Source organism: Primulina tabacum, chromosome 3, assembly GCF_025594145.1.
Source record: "Primulina tabacum isolate GXHZ01 chromosome 3, ASM2559414v2, whole genome shotgun sequence".
In the NCBI taxonomy this organism is placed as follows: Eukaryota; Viridiplantae; Streptophyta; class Magnoliopsida; order Lamiales; family Gesneriaceae; genus Primulina; species Primulina tabacum.
The window spans coordinates 17,825,796-17,843,374 of record NC_134552.1 but is presented as its reverse complement, the minus strand read 5'-3'; the positions used below and the strand labels follow the sequence as shown (position 1 = coordinate 17,843,374).

General features: G+C 38.7%; 1 protein-coding gene across 2 annotated transcripts in view; it reads left to right on the top strand.

Moving 5' to 3' along the window:
• Nucleotides 1-17,579, top strand: part of LOC142540908 (callose synthase 10-like) — a 72,305-nt gene that overhangs the window by 29,648 nt on the left and 25,078 nt on the right. For both annotated transcript variants that reach the window (XR_012819182.1, XM_075647371.1), the window contains exons 20-23: nucleotides 11,614-11,663; nucleotides 13,282-13,368; nucleotides 13,435-13,520; nucleotides 13,615-13,642. Coding sequence is in view for 1 of the 2 variants with exons in the window: in XM_075647371.1 (XP_075503486.1) it covers nucleotides 11,614-11,663; nucleotides 13,282-13,368; nucleotides 13,435-13,520; nucleotides 13,615-13,642 (251 nt within the window). In the remaining variant the exon portion in view is untranslated. The remainder of the gene's footprint in view (nucleotides 1-11,613; nucleotides 11,664-13,281; nucleotides 13,369-13,434; nucleotides 13,521-13,614; nucleotides 13,643-17,579) is intronic.

The following is a 17,579-nucleotide window of genomic DNA, read 5'->3' as shown; positions in this document are numbered from 1 at the left end:
CACAAAATCTCTACCACCACTTCCCCAACACGGCCTTGTTTCTCAAGATAATATTCCCAACACCCAATCTGCCTTTTTCCTTAGGTTTGCACACATGCTCCCACGCGATCAAGTGGCTATGTACATCTCCATCCGCTCCATCCCAAAAAAAAATTCTTGAAATCTTCTCCATCAATTACGCTATACCCTTAGGCACCCTAAAAAGAGACATGTAATATATCGGAATTGCATTTAAAACCGATGATATCAATGTTAATCTTCCCCCTGACAAAAATGCTTTTTTCCAACTTGCCAATTTTTTCGACATCTTAGCCACAATGGGTTCCCAAAGCGATGCTTGTAACGGATTTCCACCTAACGGCATTCCCAAATACGTAATTGGCCAAACCTCCTTACCACATCCAATTTCTTGTGCTAGCAGTTCAACTTCTCTTTGTTCATAGTGGATACCCAACAAAGCATTTTTTCCCAGTTAATTTTTAATCCAGACATTTGACAAAATGATATCACAACTTGAACCAAAAACCTTACACGTTCCTCATTCCTCACAAAGAATAGTGTGTCGTCCGCAAACTGAATGTGAGATATCTCTATCTTGTCTCTACCAACCTCAATCCCCTTATAAAATTCCTTACCTTAGCTTTGTTAATCAATTTCCCCAGCACATCCACTACCAAATTGAACAATAAAGGAGACAGTGGATCTCCTTGTCTAAGCCCTTTATGCGCCTTAATTTTTCCCCTTGGCCTCCCGTTAATCATAACAGAGAATGATACGTTTGACACACATCCTTTGATCCACTTTCTTCATCTCCCTCCAAACCCCTTTTTCATCAAAACAAAATCCAGGAATTCCCAATTCACATTGTCGTAAGCCTTTTCGAAATCCACCTTAAACACCCATCATTTCTTCTTCTTTCTCCTTCCCTCTTCGAGTAGTTCACTCGTTATAATTATTCTAATAAAATATTGTTTCTACTCAAAAAAAAGTTAATTCGTTATAAGGCCACAGCCGAGTATTTGTCTTCTCTCAATGAAAGCATTCTGAGATTCTGATATTGTATCTGTTATTACATTTCTGATCCTCGCAGTTAAGACTTTTGCTATAATCTTATCCAAAGCTTGTTGTGAGGCTAATCGGTCTGAAATCCTTCACTTTGGTAGATTCTTTTTTTTTTCGGATCAAACAAATATATGTTTCGTTGGTAACACCATTTATGATTCCGGTTCGAAAAAACTCATCGAAAACCTTTATTATATCTCTTTTGACTATATCCCAACATTCCTGAAAAAAGCCAAAGTAAACCCATCAGCCCCCGGGCTCTTACCACCATCACACTGAAAAACTGCTTTCTTGACCTCCTATTCCAAGAACCGCTTCTCTAACTCTCGATTCAAAATACCATCAATGGGGCACCACTCCACTCCTTCAATCCCCCAACGTCTTCTCGCATCTGTCAAACCATACAACTCCTTAAAGAACTGCAAAATAATGGAGACAATTTCATCCTCATCACTCGTAATCTCTGTTAATGGTAGCCTTACTCCTCCGCTGATTTAAAAGTGAGTGAAAAAATTTTGTATTTTGATCCCCCTCCTTAATCCATTTTATCTTGCTTTTTTGATAATTGATTTGATTCTTTCGACATATCAACTCTTTTAACAACCATTTTGTTTCTTTTCGTTCATTCGATACTTCTTCCTCCGATCCCCGATCCCCGCTCTCTAATTCATCCAATATGCTGATTTTTCGTCTTAACTCCGCTAATTTCATATCCACCATCCCATAAACCTCATCATTCCATCTTCTAATTTCAACCTTCATCGCCTTAAGTTTCTTCATAAATCTGTATCCCTCCCATCCTTCAATCTCCGCATTGTTCCACCACGATAGTGCTAAAGTTTTAAAACTTTTATCCCTCAACCACACGTTCTCGAATCTAAAAGGCGTCGGACCCCACTTAATTTTTTCCAAATCCAAGACCACTGGGAAATGATCTGATGTGATTCTTGGCAAGATTGTTTGTCTATAAAATGGATAATTTTCAGTCCATCATGTCGTGAACAAGAATCTGTCCAATCTGCAACAAATTGGTGAATCCCTTAAATCCGACCATGTGAACTTTCCATCCACTAAAGGTGGATCACACAACTCCAAGGGGCTGATGGGTTTACTTTGGCTTTTTTTCAAGAATGCTGGGATTTAGTCAAAAGAGATATCATGAAGGTTTTCGATGAGTTCTTTCGAACCGGAATCATAAATTGTGTTACCAACGAAACATATATTTGTTTGATCCGGAAAAAAATGAATCTGTCAAAGTGAAGGATTTCAGACCGATAAGCCTCACAACAAGCTTTGTATATGATAATAGCAAAAGTCTTAACTGCCAGGATCAGGAATGTGATATCAGAGACAATATCAGAATCTCAGAATGCTTTTGTGGAGGGAAGACAGATACTCGACTGTGGCCTTATAGCCAATGAACTACTTGAAGAGGGAAGGAGAAAGAAGAAGAAAGAATGGGTGTTTAAGGTGGACTTCGAAAAGGCTTACGACAATGTGAATTGGGATTTACTGGATTTTGTTTTGATGAAAAAATGGTTTGGAGGGAGATGGAGAAAATGGATCAAAGGATGTGTGTCGAACGTATCATTTTCGGTTATGGTTAACGGGATGCCTAAGAACAAAATTAAGGCGCATAAAGGGCTTAGACAGGGAGATCCATTGTCTCCTTTATTGTTTAATTTGGTAGTTGATGTATTAGGGAGATTGATTGACAAAGCTAAGGAAAGAAATCTTATAAAGGGGATTGAGGTGGGTAGAGACAAGGTAGAGATATCTCACATTCAGTTTGCGGACGACAATTCTTTGTGAGGAGTGAGGAACTTATCAGGTTTTTTGTCAAAGTTGTGAGATCATTTTGTAATATGTCTGGATTAAAAATCAATTGGGAAAAAAGTGCGCTGTTGGGTATCCATTGTGAACCAAGAGAAGTTTAACTGTTGGCACGACAAATTGGATGTGGTAAGGAGAGTTGGCCTATTACTTATTTGGGAATGCCTTTAGGTGGAAATCCGTTAAAATCTTCGTTTTGGGAACCCATTGTGGCTAAGATGTCCAAAAATTGGCAAGTTGGAAAAAAGCTTTTTTGTCAAGAGGGGGAAGATTAACATTGATATCATCGGTTTTAAATTCGATTCCGATATATTATATGTCTCGTTTTAGAATGCCTAAAGGAATAGCGGAATTGATCGAGAATATTTGAAGAAATTTTTTTTTGGGATAGAGCAGATGGAGATGTGCATAGCCACTTAGTCGCGTGGAAGCAAGTGTGCAAACCTAAGGAAAAAGGTGGAGTGGGTATTTTGAGAAACAAGGCAATGTTGGGGAAGTGGTGGTGGAGATTTTGTGCGGAAGATGGAACACTTTTGAAGAAAATTATTGTAAGTTGTGGTTTACAAGAGAATGGTGGGATGTGGGGTTGGCAAAAAACGTTACGTTCAAGTGCCCTTGGAAGTTTATTTCCCTAATATACCCGAAGTCTATTTCTCACTTTGTCTTTTTCGATAATGCCATGTCTACTCAATATTGGGATTTTAATTTTAGGAGGGCAGTCAGAGATGATGAACTTTTACAATTGTCCGACCTACTAGGTTTGTTAGAGAGAATTAGGTTGATCCAATGGGTAGATGATTTTCGAGTATGGAGAGGGGATTCTTCTGGGATTTTTCGGTCAAATCATTATTCGAGTCTTTTTTTCCTCCTTGTCGCTTTCCGATTTTTCCTCTTTTCAATAAAATTTGGAAGGTTCCGGTTCCAAAAAAAATTCAAGTAATCTCATGGACAGCAACTCAGGGTAAGCTACCGACCTCAGAGATGATGCAAATAAGGTGGCCCAAAATTGCTATTTGCCCAAATTGGTGTGTTGTGTAGAAATGACACAGAAACTCAGGATCATATGCTCATCCATTGTCCATTCACGAACATATTGTGGGCTAAAGCTTTGCAAGAACTTTAATTGGTTTGGGTGATACTGAAGTCAACAAGGGATTTATTTGCTATGGACTTAGGACAGCTAACTTGTAAGAGGGGAAGAACTTTTTGGCAAGTCGTGGTTCAATGCATGTTGGATAGCATGGCTGGAAAGAAATAGAAGAATTTTTGATGACAAGGAAGAAACTAGAGAACATTGTTGGGAAAAAATCAAGATCACAGTAGCTATGTGGATTGACACTCATGAAGATTTCAAGAATGTCTCGATATTGGATATATTGCGAGATTGGGCTTTTGTGTATCATTGAAACAATTTCGTAATATGTACTTCATCACATAGTGGACCACTAGTCCACTGATGTAATTTGTTCTAACATTATCATTAATAAAATATCGTTTCTTATAAAAAAAAAATTGAACCTTGGATCCCACATAATCAAAATTCCCCCTGACCGACCAACTGCAGGTAAAGTAACCCACTCCACAAACCTTGATTTCCATATACTTGCAATAAAACTCCTATCCACCACCTCTCTTTTGATTTTCTGCAGCACAACTAAATCTGGTTTTTCTTTAACAAGGACGACAAGTATCAATCCCCTACGTCTTGCTGAACCCCCACCTTTAATATTCCATGAAAAAACTTTCATCGATTCACTTCAACAACCCTCGCACTCTATATGAACCTACACTTTTGTCTCTCCACCATCCTTCCTGTTTTCTTGATCATCCGAAAATTCCACTTTTTCTACACCCATCTTAGATAGACACTATTTTCAACCTCCCACTTATTTTCCAGCATCTCCATGCCCTCACATCTCCTTCCTGCTTAGTGCTTCCATCCCATATTGCTGCCCTAAGGCGTTGTTCCCCGACATACCCGACTCTTCAAACAATGGCGAATTCCCCACCCTTCCTTTATTGTCTACCCCTCCCACCAACCCCACATTTGAGACCAACAAGGGAAGAGAATAGAGAGAATTTTGATCAAGATAAGAAAGATTGGGTACAGTGCAAACCTTACTCGGATATAATTCAAAAAAATCCCCTAAATCTTCGAGTTCCATGGAATGCATAGTCGACTCCTCTGAAGTTACTGAAATATGACTGTCAACTTCACTGGATTCGCATCCTTCGTCTGAGATATCATCGATTACTCCTTCTGGTAGTTTGTCCTCCCATTTCCCATCATCTCCATCCAGTGTATCTTTCCCATCCTCGATGAATGTAAGCTTCGGATCTCCTCCTTGTCTGGAGTCAATTGACTCATTTTTTGACTTCAGAAGTTTCCTACGATAAACGAACTCAAACTTTCTTTCTTTTGTGATTATCTCCTCCTCTGTGTGTGCATGACGTGCCTCCGTGATCGATAGATTATTCACCGATTCAATCGTCCCTTTCAGAAATTCACTATCTCCTTTCGGCCTTAACTTCTTAAGAATCTTGATTTGCCGCCCTCGATACCATGGTTCAGAAACGCAACCTCTTCCATCTGAATTTTGTAATGTGCCCACTATCTCTTATCCTTTGGGTTGAACTGTGATCGCTGACCTCAATTTTTGACCTTTCTGCTTGAGCTCGCCGGATCCTTCTTCATTTCTTGTTTGCTGAAGTTTGTGTTGATCCGAATCCATTTTGCCAATGTCACTTGAAGGTACTACATTGCTACCGTTCCCGTTGAATCTTTTCGCTATATCCCATCCTGCCAACAGTTTAGCACCATTAACCACCACTAGAGCATAAGATCTTTTTTCATAAGTTTCATATGCTGCTATGTTGACCGAATCCACTACAATGCGAATAACCATTGGTCCTCTTTGAGTTGAGATCTTCATGTTTCTATTGATGAACCCACCTTCAAGTCCCACCACTTTGATTTTTTGCCGCCGACAAATCTTTTAGTTGTATAGTGTCTTGACTGATGCTCAACAAACCTCCACATTGCTCTCCTATGTTTTTGAAAAGAGCAGTGGACCATTATTCCCAAGGTAACCCCAATAAACGCACCCACCTATTACATCTTTCAAACACTTCATCTTCACAGTTGATTTGCTGCCTCCATCTCTCAAATGACAAGGTAACTTTTTTCTCCAGAAAGCATTTCTTCATTCGCAGATAAAAGGAGGCATCCTCTTCGTTGTGTGGCCACCATATTGCTTTGTTGGCTTGATATGGAAATATTTCAGCAATTCTCTGGACCGCCTTCCCAAGAGTACCAAATCCCACGATGTATTGACACATTCCCTTGTGATGCAGAGAGCTTTACTCCAATCCTTAACCATACATGCTGGTAATTGATCATAAGTATCATCTTCTATAATCCCCTGTTTAATGTGGTTTGGCACAATTTTCCAAGCTTTTGTGATTGTTCCATAAGTTTTCTTCCTTCACTAATGCGCATTACATTATCCCTTCTTTTCTTCGTAAATCTGGATAGATTGCGTGCCACCCATTTCCATCCCCAATCAATTCGCCCACTTGGTATGACGATGCACTGCTTCTTTCCCTTCCAGACAAATTTAGAGATTTCGAGATAGCTTCCTCGGCCATTCACAATTTTCTGCATAGATATTACTGCTTCTCTTCCTCTGAATCTATTAAACTTAGAACATGATTGAGGTTTGTTAATGTATCCCCACAATTTCAACAAGATCCAATCCAAGCTTTCCAAATCCACTTTCAATTCATGCTCGCATTTCTAGTTCTCTCCTTCATACACACAGTAAAGCCCCTCCTACCACTGCTTATTAGAAACAATTTCTGCTCTATTTTAACCTTGCAAACTGTCCTGAAATTAACCCGATTCGTTCCTCTGTTCATGACTGATGATTTAGCTGTGGTTACTGTACTGTTGATCGAAGAGGTTAAAAGGTATTTGGCACTGGAAGTTTATGACAACATTAAATATCGGACAAAGAGGGGAACAAGAAGAAAAAGAGCACGTAGCTAAAATATGTCTTGAAATTGCGGTAGGATTCCAAATAAGTTCGGTAATGGTCGGTGATGAGACTAGGTAGTCGGACAAGATAAGAAAAAGAGATATGCCAGCAAAGATAACGAGCAGGGAACGAAGCATTTTCAGAAGGAACGGCGAGAAAATGTGTGAGGGTAGAGGTCGCCGACGGCCGACTGCCAGCGCCGGTGACTGAGGGAAGGTGCGGTCGACGAAAATCAAGAAATGAAGTGCTGATCGAATAGTGGAAGAACCCGATTGAGCGAGGGCTAAATGAAGGAGAGAGCATTTTCAAAAAATTCTCTCTCTAGGTTCTGAGTTTCTAGTGTCTTCTGATCACTTAAGTTTCTTGCACTTGTACCCTTTCTGGTTAGGAGCATAACCAAGAAATATGCACTTGATAGCACGTGGTTCGCGTTTGCCACAATTATGGGAGTGGGTGTAAACAAAGCACGAGCAACCAAAAACCTTAAGGGGAATCTCGTGAAGGTGTGATTAGGGGAAAACTTTCTGGAAGCATTGCATGGGGGTTTGAAATTTTAGGACTCGAGAGGGCATTTGATTAATGAGGTAAGTGGCTGAGAGGATGGCATCACCCAGTGGGACTTTAGGACATTCATAGTGAAAAGAAGTTATCGAGCAACTTCAAGGAAGTGACGATTTTTTCGCTCATACACTCCGTTTTGTTGGGGTGTATCAACGTAAGAACTTTGGTGAATAATCCCATGTGTTTGCAAGTAACCCCCCAAAACAAAATTGAAGCACTCCCTTGCTTTGTCTGTTCGTAAAATTGAATAATCCCATGCGTTTGCAAGTAACCCCCCAAAACAAAATTGAAGTACCCCCTTGCTTTGTCTGTTCGTAAAATTTGAATATGGGTAGAAACTTGTGTTTGAACCATGGTGTGGAAATGTTTGAAAATCTGTGAAGTCTCTGATTTATCTTTAATCAAGAACACCCGCGAAAGACATGTATGATCATCGACAAATAAAATAAACCAGCGAGTGCCACTCATATTTTTACATTGAAGGGACCCCTGATGTCACCGTGTATAAGAGAAAAGGGTTTTGATGGTTTGTAACGATTAGGCGTGAAAGTTGTACGAGTATGTTTAGATAATTGACAAATATCGCATTTAAGAAAATGCAAACTTTTATTATTAAACAAAAAAGGAAGCAACTAGCCAAGATACCAAAAATTTGGATGGCCTAATCGATAATGCCACAATAAGATATCACTATCCCTGTTCAACATTGAAAAAGGAATGAGAACAAAAAAGCTGGGAAGGTCTTGGGGTTGGGGAACTCTTGGAAACATTCATCTTGAGAAGATACAGTCCAGCACAAAGATCAGCACTGCTAATCTTCCTCCCTATGCCGAATCTTGGAAAACACACGAATCAACAAAGAACTTAGCTGTGCATCTGAGATCATTACCGAGCTTACTTACAGACAACAAATTACATGCAAGATCTGGTACAAATTAAACTGTACGAAGGTGAATATCATCAGTCAATTGAATGGATCCATAACCAACAACTCTAGATAATGATCCGTTTGCAATTTGGACTGTATTCGAAGGCATTACATGGGCTAAAGGATTGAAAATAGTTCATATTTCCAGACATGTGGTCGGACGCACCCGAATCTACTATCCAAGATAACAGTTCATGTTGAGCAGTCGAAGCAAATGAGAAAATACCTACGTGAGCCATATTACTAGTGCCAGTGAGTGAAGGAGAAGTGGCAAGAGTATTCTGACCAAATAGTTTTTGGAGTAGTTCGAGTTGTTCTTTGGTGAAAGGCTGTTGAGGTTGCTGATTTACAGAATGTTAATTCTGTTTCTGCTGCATTGGCTCATCTTTCACGTGTTGGCTTCCAATCCACAGGCTTCCCATGGATTTTTTAACATGTTTCCAGCCTATGAGTGCGTTTCAGGAATTGGGGCACCATGGACGACAGTGTCTTCATATGCGACACCAAAATCATCGGTAGTGAAGAACGAATGATTATGTGTGGCTAGTGCAGAACCATCGACAGACAATGGAGGAACTGGAGGACCCAACATGACTTATTGCGACTTTCCTCGTGACGCACTTCTGAAAAAACAGTCTGAAGACCAAGGAGAGGTTTTGTGCTTGATATCCGTCCGCGCACTTCATTTAGTGTAGTGTTGAGGCCTGATAAAAATTTGAAGATGCGTTTCCTTTCCTCAATCACACGATATAGACCACCATCATTAGGGCACTTCCACTCATGAGTATCGGATAGGTCAATCTGTTGCCATAGCCGAGTGAGGGAATTAAAATACACTGTAGTAGTGGAGTCACCTTGACGGAGGTCCTGAAGGTTGCTTTCATAAGCAAACAATTATGATGTATTATCCTTGGATGAATACGTATCACGGGCGGCCTCCCATATCTCGTTGGCGGTGGTATAGAGAAAATTTTCACTTATTTCAGTCATCATGGAGTTGATCAACCAAGACATTACCATATAATTTTTGGAATTCTAGGCCCTGAACTTGGATTCGGATTTTTCAGGGTGATTCGACGTACCAGTGATGAATTCATCTTTTCCTCTTCCACAGATAAACATCATTATAGATTGTGATCGTTGAGGTAGTTTTGACCATTTAATTTGTGGCAACAGATCGGGATGGAGGAAGCATCGGCGGCCGCCAGAGTGATGGGACTACTGGAGTTGCGGATCTGGAAGCTGAAGATTTGGATGAGGAAGCCATTCCGTAGTGGATTTTCTGTTATAGCTCTGATACCTTGTGATTTTTGAGGATCGAGCTTGGGAGAAAACAAACGTTTTCCATTGTATTGTTCAACGTTGTTCTGTACATGATATTTAAAGAAGAAGTAATCATAAGCTATCCTAATCTAGAAGAATTCAAAATATCCTAATCTAAAAGAGTTTAAAATACAAATAAAGATAAATCACTATCTTATCTACATGGTATATAATATTCCATTATCTACTTATTAGATAATAATAATAATTCAATATATTATTCAACAATTAAGACTCAACCCATTTGTCTTCAACTAACTCAATGAAGGCCTCTTTATGTCTCTCAACACATGGACTTGTAATTGGACCCTATTTATGCATATCTAATCCCTTCTGAACTTTCAAGTGTAGTATTTCCAGTTCCGACCTTCATTGATTTGTCCATGGATTATGGTGTTGACAGCATCATTTGAATCATTATTGGGTCTCTCTCTGGTCAACCAATCCGCTATATCCTAGTCAGCCATCCTGGATTAGAAACTTTATGATTCCATCCCATGCCGATACCCATACCCAGGGTCTATATTTTTTGTGAAGTCAGCGGTTGCGTTTGCCCAAAGCTTTATCCAATCCAGATAATTTCTTTTTACTACCTTCACGCCCTAGAAAATTAGCAATGCGAAGCAGTGAGCTTCTTAGGCAAAAGTCTTCAAGGTATCAATTTCAAGTTTTTGACTCTGCAGGCCATTCCAAGGCCTATTCTTCTTCGAACAACTTTCAGAAACCTAATCGTCATCAATCTTCTTATGCAATTTGGCCATTCCTCAGTCAGTGTGGTCTCCCCTATGGCTTTTGGATGCTTTTTTAATAAAGTCCACACAGGTACCCCATTTGCTTCCAGGTAGTTCCACTACCTTTGCAGCAGCCCAACTTCTGCTGGCTGTAGTATGTTCCTATGGGTATTCCTCTTCATTCCTCTTCATTCATTTTCCAATAGAAATTCTACTTCACCATCCTATTTTTGCTAATCCATTTCATCAAATATTATCTGTATCCACCGCAATACTGTTAATCTCCAGTGACCCTCTGGCAGTCATCCAAAGTCCACCTGCTGGCCTCCTCATTACTGTGTTGCCCAATGTGTGTTTTAGCAGCAGCATGCCACCACCCCTGAGGAAATGCGGTAGCTTGACCTGCTGTTCCTCCAGTCTCTTTTGGGGGGTCTCTGATACTGGCCGCTGCATACCACTTCAACCATAGTGGTACCTCTGGTTTTGTTACTGACTTAATCCAGTTCTTCATCAAACCTGCATAGTTTTGTGGAATAAAATACAGTTTCAGAGGCATTGTATAGGTGCCCCGTTCACATATCAGGTTTCCAGCAACCCCAATCTCAAGGGAGCATGAAACCAATCTTTTGTTCAATAGTTCTGCTGTGCTTTATGCATGCTTGCGGTGCTTGTGCTTTGCATGGAAAAGATTTATCTGTATGCCAGTGATTTCTGGAATGGCTGTTTCACTGACCCCTCAAGTTTCTTGTTGATTCATTGCATTCCTCACATGCACTTTTCTCCTTTTATGTTGTTTTCTATGGCTTAATATTCTGTTCACTTGTAGGAGCTACTCTCCATTTATTTCTTGTTTTTTTTTATATGAAACTAAACTTTATTAAAATAGTAGGCCGGACTCCATTTATTTCTTGTTGATAAAATATAGGTTGTTGTAAGCTTTTTCTTGTCGCACGACGGTCTAGTTTAGCTTTTTTAAATCTTCTTATAAGTAATCAGTATTTTCTTAAATTTATGGACTGGTCCTAAATCTACTTATATCCTATACATGTTTTTTTGAGTTGAAGCTTCCTTTTGGTCCTTCAGAAATAAAGTTTATTTAGTAGTCTCCGATGCTCTCTTATTTTGATATTTGTTGCAGACAACCATAATGTGTTGACTGTTGCTAGTTTGTGGGCACCTGTTGTGGCTGTAAGTATTCCATCCTCTTTCTTAAATCATTTGTTTACTTTGTGAAGGAATTCCTCGCAACATACATGTGACAGCTCAATTAATGAGAAACATATATATGTTCCAGTCATTTCGATATGATAAACTGTTATTGCTTGGTATCTATCGTGGAGATTGCAATGTGATTTGAGCATATGTAAATGTTAACTCTATTATTCATTGTTATATACATATTTGAGTCAAAGAAAATAGATTGTGTGAGGAAAAAAAACCAATATTTTAGGCTTACTCTATTCAGTTTATACCTTGAGATAAAAAATTTCTTCTCAGGCAACATCTTTTGATTCTTAGTGAATATCTTTTGAGAAATTTGTTATGCATCACGTTTTGGAATATTGTTTATTCAATGAACCACGCTGTTCGTGCGTGAAATCATCTTCTTACAATAACTATCTATTTTTTTATAATATCTTTTTCAACTAGCATAGCAAAATCACTGCACAATATTTTTTTCATTTATAAAATTAACGTTTTAAAAAAAATTCTCGAAACATGTTTGCACAACTGAATAAGTATTTCAAACGAAATACTTGTGAACCAAAGTTGTGACCTATTATGAATAGTTCTGATACAACTAGGTAACTTAGAAAATATTTTTCAAAAATATCAAAAAAGAAAACTATCTATAAGAAAGGGAAACTTGTTAAATGAGCATAAATCTCATCTCAAAGAAAACTTGTCCCCTGGTTTTATTGGTGCAAAGAGAGCTCCTTTAGTGTAAAGTACTCTAAGATATCAGTGATGTTGGAAGAGTTATATTTTCATGTCAACTGCAAGATCAATTTTGTAAGTAGCATCACCATTCATCTTGAGAATTCCGAAAGGACTAATTTTCTCGTCCTTGAGCTTTTTTTGAATGCCAACGGGAATTCTGCTCTTTTACAAATATGCATTCGCCAAATCTACCTTATTTAAAATCTTCTCATGCATATGCTTGTTTGCTGCTCACTTCTACCAATAATTAGCCTCAAGATTACTCCACACTTTGTTATGAATCCACTGCACCATAATTATCATCGACAGGAAGAAGACAAATCAGTTCCGTAGTTCACTTTGGAGCATTAGTGTAGACACCTTAGAAAGTGTCTTTTTGGTAGAACTATTTGGCACACCATTGAATCTGTAGAAATATAGCATCCCATTAATTCGATTTGTCACTACAATCAGCTCAAAAACATATTTCCAAGCGTACTATTAGCCACAATCACCATTACATGGTGCATTATCTCTGATGGAAGCTCCAGCAGAAAGTGTACTGAAATTGTCCTTTCTGTCAACTCCTGGTCAATACTGTTTAGTCTGAAAAATGATTCTTAATATTTCTGTTACTTTGGTCAACCAGTGCTGCAAATGTTTCCTTGTGGTTTGACTTCCTTAGCCTTTGATTTTCATTTTCTCCACTCAACATAAATATTTCACTATCAGTTGTTGCAAGTCAAATTCCATTGATTTGCACGTGCTTGGTCCTAAGCCTTTTTCGCAACTTTTATGACATTTTTATGTTTTTTAATGGTAGTTATGATCACTTGTTATATTTCTTGTGATCAGTCTCTCTCTTCCATGACCATTGAATGTGCAGATTTATCTCATGGATATTCATATCTGGTATACTCTACTGTCTGCAATTTATGGTGCTGTGATGGGTGCAAGGGGTCGATTAGGGGAGGTACAAATTTGATTATGTGCCAACTCTAGTGGAGTCATATATGTTTATTGAGAGTTCCATATGCAGATTCGTTCAGTTGAAATGATGCACAAACGATTTGTAAGTTTTCCAGAAGTATTTGTGAGGAATATGGTATCTCAACAAATCAAAAGGTGAATTTAACAATCTCATCTGTAATTGAAAATGCTTAACTGGTTAATATTTTGTTCATAACTTTTTAATGATGAGGAAAATCATGGTTTCCAGGATTCCTTTTGAGAGACAAGCATCACAGGTCAGGGTTCTTTTTTAGTTCTTTTTTTCCAAATATTAATGTGTTCTTTGTTTCAATTGGATCCAGTTTTAATGTCGATGAATGATTTTGTTGTTCTTGTCTGGCTTTAAGTATTTCTTTTGGTCTAGAATCCAGAAGATGTGAAATACCAAATTTGGCCGTTTACAGTTGTTGACTTGATAGTGTCTTCTTTCTCCACAAATTTCAGCATTTGATAGCAGTTCTGAAAAGTTCTATATGGTATCTCTATGACAGTACAAATATTTGTTCCTTTGAAGCACCAGTTTTCCTATTATCTGAATTTGGGTGAAACTGATAGTAGTTGTATAATGAGTTTTTTGATAAGAAACAATATTATATTGATTAATAAATTTAGTTAAAAAAGAGAACCGGAGGTCCACATAAGACGAAGTGTATTGCCCGAGTCCTTTCTCACCCTTAAATTTACCTCTAGGCCTTCCATTAATAAGAATTGTGAATGAAACGGTAGAAACACAACCCCGAATCCACTTACGCCACCTCCTTCCACGCTTCTTCCTCACAAGTAAATAAATTGAAATCCACCGGAGATAGACAACAATATAAATTTTGGTGGATAAGAATGATGAATCAAGTCAAGAATCGTACAATCTGAAGTTTATTAGTCTTCCATCTTGCTCCAACGTGCGTATTTTAAGATCTACACCAATTGTGCTGATGTAACTGTCCAAGTTTGAATCATCTATTAAGGAGTCGTGATTCAATTCAGCGATTCAACAGCTCTGATGTCGGAATATTCTCCTTCCGACAGACGGCGATCGACGGAGATTGAGAATTGTCACTGGAGTAGTTGACACCACCGGTTGACGCGGAAGAGGTTAATGAGCTTGAACTTCAAGCATCTTTAGTAAAGTAAAGCGTGTTTCATGCTTTTGAAATACTCCAATGTTTTTGTTCATTCTATTTTGACTAATTTGCCATAATTTGAGTGAGAATATGGCTTCACAGAAAGCTGGATCTTCCTTCCTATAAGAAAGAGATACTTCCATTTTTGTGTGGTTTCTAAATATATCCATTTTTTCCTTCTCTCCTAAGATTCTTCTTTAATCCCAATTTCTGGGGAAAGTTTCCTACTTCTTTCCTTGACCTCGGACAAAATTTTCTGCTCATTCCTTCATAAGTTTTGTCAATATAATCTTTTTGAAATCTTACTTTTGATAAAAGATATTTTTGCTCTCCTAAAGGCTTTGTAATCACATTACAGTATCTATTTCTTACGAATTTGAGACACTCTGCTATATTCATTGTTGTAGATTACGATAAATCTGATGGGAATTTAAATTGACATCAATAAGTTGTATTGATGTGATGGGATATGATAATCTTGTAAATTTGGTAGGATAATATTTTCTAATATTTGTTTCTCCTTAATAGTTGGGATTTGATATATCCATTGTAACTATAAATTTATGTATTATTTTCAATGAAATACACAGATTTTTTTCTCTCAATATTTTTCTCATGGTATCAGAGCACTAGGGTTTCAATACATCCTACACTAATATGTCTTCAACTTCATCCGCCTCTTCTGAAGAAACCATGCCATAAAAAACTCTTGGGCCTGTCACTACTTTTCCGATAGTGACATTTCTTCAATCCACATCACTACCCACAAATTAAATGGGCGTAATTACCTTCAGTGGGCTCAATCAGTAAAAATCGATATTTGTGGGCGTGGGAAACTTGGTTACCTCACAGGGGAATTAAAGCCACAAACGCAATCTGACCCAACACATAAGAATTGGTTGGCTGAAAATTCCATCGTTCTTGCTTGGCTAATCAACTCGATGGAGCCTGAAATCAGTCTGCGCTATCTATGGTTTCACACAGCCAAGGAGTGTGGGACGCTGCTCGCCGGATGTACTCCGACCTTGGAAATGCATCCCAAATCTATGAGCTCCGATCAAAATTGAAGGATATGAAACAAGGGGAAAAATCCGTAACGAAATATTTTTCAGACCTCCAAGATATTTGGCAAGAACTGGACCTGTTTCGTGATGATTCCTCGTCTTATGCATACTGCAGCATCAAGATCAGGAGTAATCTTGAGGAAGAACGGATCTTTGATTTTCTAGCTGGGCTTAATCGCAATCTTGATGATGTTCGTGGTCGGGTAGTTGCAAAAGACCCATTTCCATCTCCCGACGATGGCTTCGCGGAAGTTCGACGATGGCTTCGCGGAAGTGCGAAGAAAAGTCATGTTTTCTGATGATTCATCAATCCCACCATATGCTCCTGATGTGTCTGCATTAGCCACACAAAAAACTGCATTTCCTGGCCAACATTTCCACAAAAGGCCTTGGTGCGATCATTGTAAACGTCCTGGCCATACCAAAGACAAGTGCTGGGCGATTTATGGCAAACCAGCCAATTGGCAGCCCAAGAAAAAGAATGAACAGCATGGTTATCAAGCCCTATCTGTTAAAGAACAACCTGGAAACTCAGAAAATTCTGATCGTTTCCCCAATGAGCAGATTGCACAGATTGAAGAATATTGTCGACTCATCCGCCAGGCCTCACTTAATCCACCGCAAAACAAAACTGTTGGTTCTTGTTCTATGACTCAATCTGGTAATCTTTTCTCGGCCCTCTGCTCTTATTCCATTGGTTCTTGGATTGTTGATTCCGGGGCCTCTGACCATATGACTAGCGATTTTAATTTATTTTGCACTTATAAACCCTGTTCTGCCCATACTTCTGTGAAAATCGCTAATGGTTCAATGACTCCAGTTGCTGGTTTTGGTAGCATACGTTTATTTAAGGATGTCATCCTAAAGTCAGTTTTCCATGTTTTTACCCTAACTTGCGATATGATCTCGGTGAGTAAATTCACACTTGACAATAATTGTATTGCTAAATTTGTTCCTTTGTCATGTCAATTTCTGGACCTACTACGGGGAAGACGATTGGAGTGCTAGGATTCACAATGGCCTTTACTACCTCGAGATTCCTCAAGACTGTCTTCCAACTCGAGTGTCTCACGTTGCTTCTCTCTCTGATTCTAGTATTAGAACAATAATGTTATGGCATCATAGACTTGGCCATCCTTGTTTCTCATATCTCAAAAAATTGTTTCCATCTTTATTCATAATAAAAGTTTTGATTTGCTTCATTGTGATATTTGTCATTAGCTAAGCACACTCGTAATTTTTTTCCTCGAAAAACATATACACCAACCGCAACATTTTCTCTTATTCATAGTGATCTTTGGGGTCCTTCACCAAGTGCTACGTCAAATGGCAAAAAATGGTTCCTCACATTCATTGATGACCATACTCGACTCACGAGGGTGTATCTTATCATCCGACACAAGCAAAATTTTCAAAGATTTCCATAGAATGATTCAAACTCAATTTCATACCCATATTCAAACTCTTAGAACCGACAATGGTAAAGAATATTTCAATACCATTCTAGGTGATTATCTGTTGGATAACGGGATTCTTCATCAAAGCTCTTGTGTTGATACTCCTCAACAAAATGGCGTGTCCGAAAGAAAGAATCGTCATTTTTTGGAAGGCGCACCTGCCTTGATGTTCACCATGAATGTTCCTAAGTATCTTTGGGGGGATGCCATTCTCACTGCTGCTTATCTCATCAATCGCTTACCAAGCCGCACTCTTTACTTTGAAACACCTTTATCCCTTCTTCTTAAAAAATATCCACGTGTCTACTTCAAATAATCTTCCTTTAAAAACCTTTGGTTGTACGGCCTTCGTTCATGTCCACAATCACAACAGAAGTAAACTTGATCCTCGATCCATGAAGACTGTGTTCATTGGTTATTCTTCCACTCAAAAAGGTTATAAATGCTACTGCCCACACACAAAGAAGACCTACGTCTCTCGTGATATCACCTTCCTTGAAAACACTCCTTACTTTCCTCCACCTTCGCTTC